The sequence below is a fragment of the Perkinsus marinus genome (assembly GCF_000006405.1).
Source record: "Perkinsus marinus ATCC 50983 genomic scaffold scf_1104296970482, whole genome shotgun sequence".
NCBI lineage: Eukaryota > Perkinsozoa > Perkinsida > Perkinsidae > Perkinsus > Perkinsus marinus.
Window position 1 is genome coordinate 1 of NW_003202426.1, and position 1,572 is coordinate 1,572.

The following is a 1,572-nucleotide window of genomic DNA, read 5'->3' on the forward strand; positions in this document are numbered from 1 at the left end:
AGGTATCCTTACGAGAGTTAGAGAGGCTGTCGAGTCCTTTAACAAACGAGTAACTGCTTTGAGTAGTGAGAAGGCTAAGTTGGATACAGATCTGAAGATGGCACAGATTACTTTGATTACCTTGTAGTAGTATATCCTCCCATCACCACCAGCACCAGCTGCAACAGCAGCAGCTTTACTGGTCTATCCTCTTCATTAGGTTCAAAGAATTAGCCCTACTCAGTGAGCTCGGAGAGGCTGATGCAGCATTGTATGCTAAATTGGATAAGATTATGCAGGAGATGTCGGTAGTGATGATGTCAATTGATGAGTGTCAGAAGACCCTTGCTGATAAGAGGGCCAGAGTCGAAGCCTGGCAAGTGAGTGTTATAATGTTACTCCTCAATGCTGTTGTTATTGATGATGTTTAGAGAGAGGAGCTTAAACTGAAAGCTGAGTTTGATAAGCTCCTAGATGAGAATGATGCTCATCAATTCTCCAATGCTCTTATCAAGATATATCGTCGTAAGATAAAGAGTAAGGAAAGTAGGGGTAGGGGGGAGGGATGCATGGAATACTGCTTTAGGGAGGTCGAAGAGGGATGGTGAACACGATGATGATAGTAGTCTAGATTCTGACATCAACTCTGCTGCTGATAGGTGAAGTGGTTCTATAACTAGCTCTTAACAATGTATTCCTCAGTGATAGTGATGATGATGAAGACGATAATGAGGAGGCTGATGTGTGCCCATCAGGCTGTGACTCGGCTGTCTATGATGGGGTAAGGGGACATCCTTGGGGAGAAGGCTACATAGGGACAGGTTCTTGAATTGCGGAATAGAAGGCTTGATATGGAAGAGGCATTGGGGGAAATACAGAAGATTGTAGAGGAGTCTAAGAAGATCCACACCAGGCTATTACAGAAGGAGAAAACATTGAATAAGGATCAGACATTGGCTGAGGAGTAAGCAGCAATGCTCATGATGATCATAGTAGTAGTAGGGTCATTGTTGTAATGAGTATAGGAAAATACAACACTTCCAAGCCAATAAGCAACAGAAGCTAAACCAACTACATAGAATACTGTCGCTGAAACTATCACAGATTAAGTGAGGGCGGCGGCGGTCCGACCCCTTGCCGAGTAATAGTATAGTTTTAGGTGCATATCCGTGGTTGATGAGGATAATGTGGAGTCACCAGGCCTCGGTCAGTATGCCCTACTGTCTGGTCAGACAATCCGCCTACCAGAGAGCCTTGATGAGGAGGGTCAGGTAGGAGGGGAGTGGTGTAGTAAGGAGGAAGAGGAGGAGGAGGAGCTATGTTGTAGGTAGTGTTCACTAACACAGCACTGGAGAGGTTAAGGCAACGTATTGTTGATCTACATCGAGAGAAGGCCGAGATCAGGAGGCAATATCGTAATTTAAAGATGATGTATGGTGCTAGGATGAGGGAGAATAAGAAGGTAGTAGTACTCCTTCTTAGGGGGTGTTGGTGACTATAGATGGTATAGATTAACGAGGCAAAGAAGGAGCTGGAACGGAGGTTGGAAGATATTCAGCAGCTCAAGTTTGGGCAGTTGGTTGATATTGACGA

General features: G+C 44.8%; 1 protein-coding gene across 1 annotated transcript; it reads left to right on the plus strand.

The window, feature by feature from the left end:
* Positions 1-97: 97 nt before the first annotated feature.
* Pmar_PMAR027499 (conserved hypothetical protein) lies at positions 98-1,441 on the plus strand (the record flags this gene model as incomplete). The annotated part of the gene is made up of 9 exons (XM_002767597.1): positions 98-123; positions 200-359; positions 411-525; positions 566-638; positions 682-760; positions 801-943; positions 1,005-1,088; positions 1,139-1,250; positions 1,307-1,441. Coding segments are annotated over 9 exons (927 nt in total), but the record flags the coding sequence as incomplete, so codon positions are not given.
* Positions 1,442-1,572: the final 131 nt, after the last annotated feature.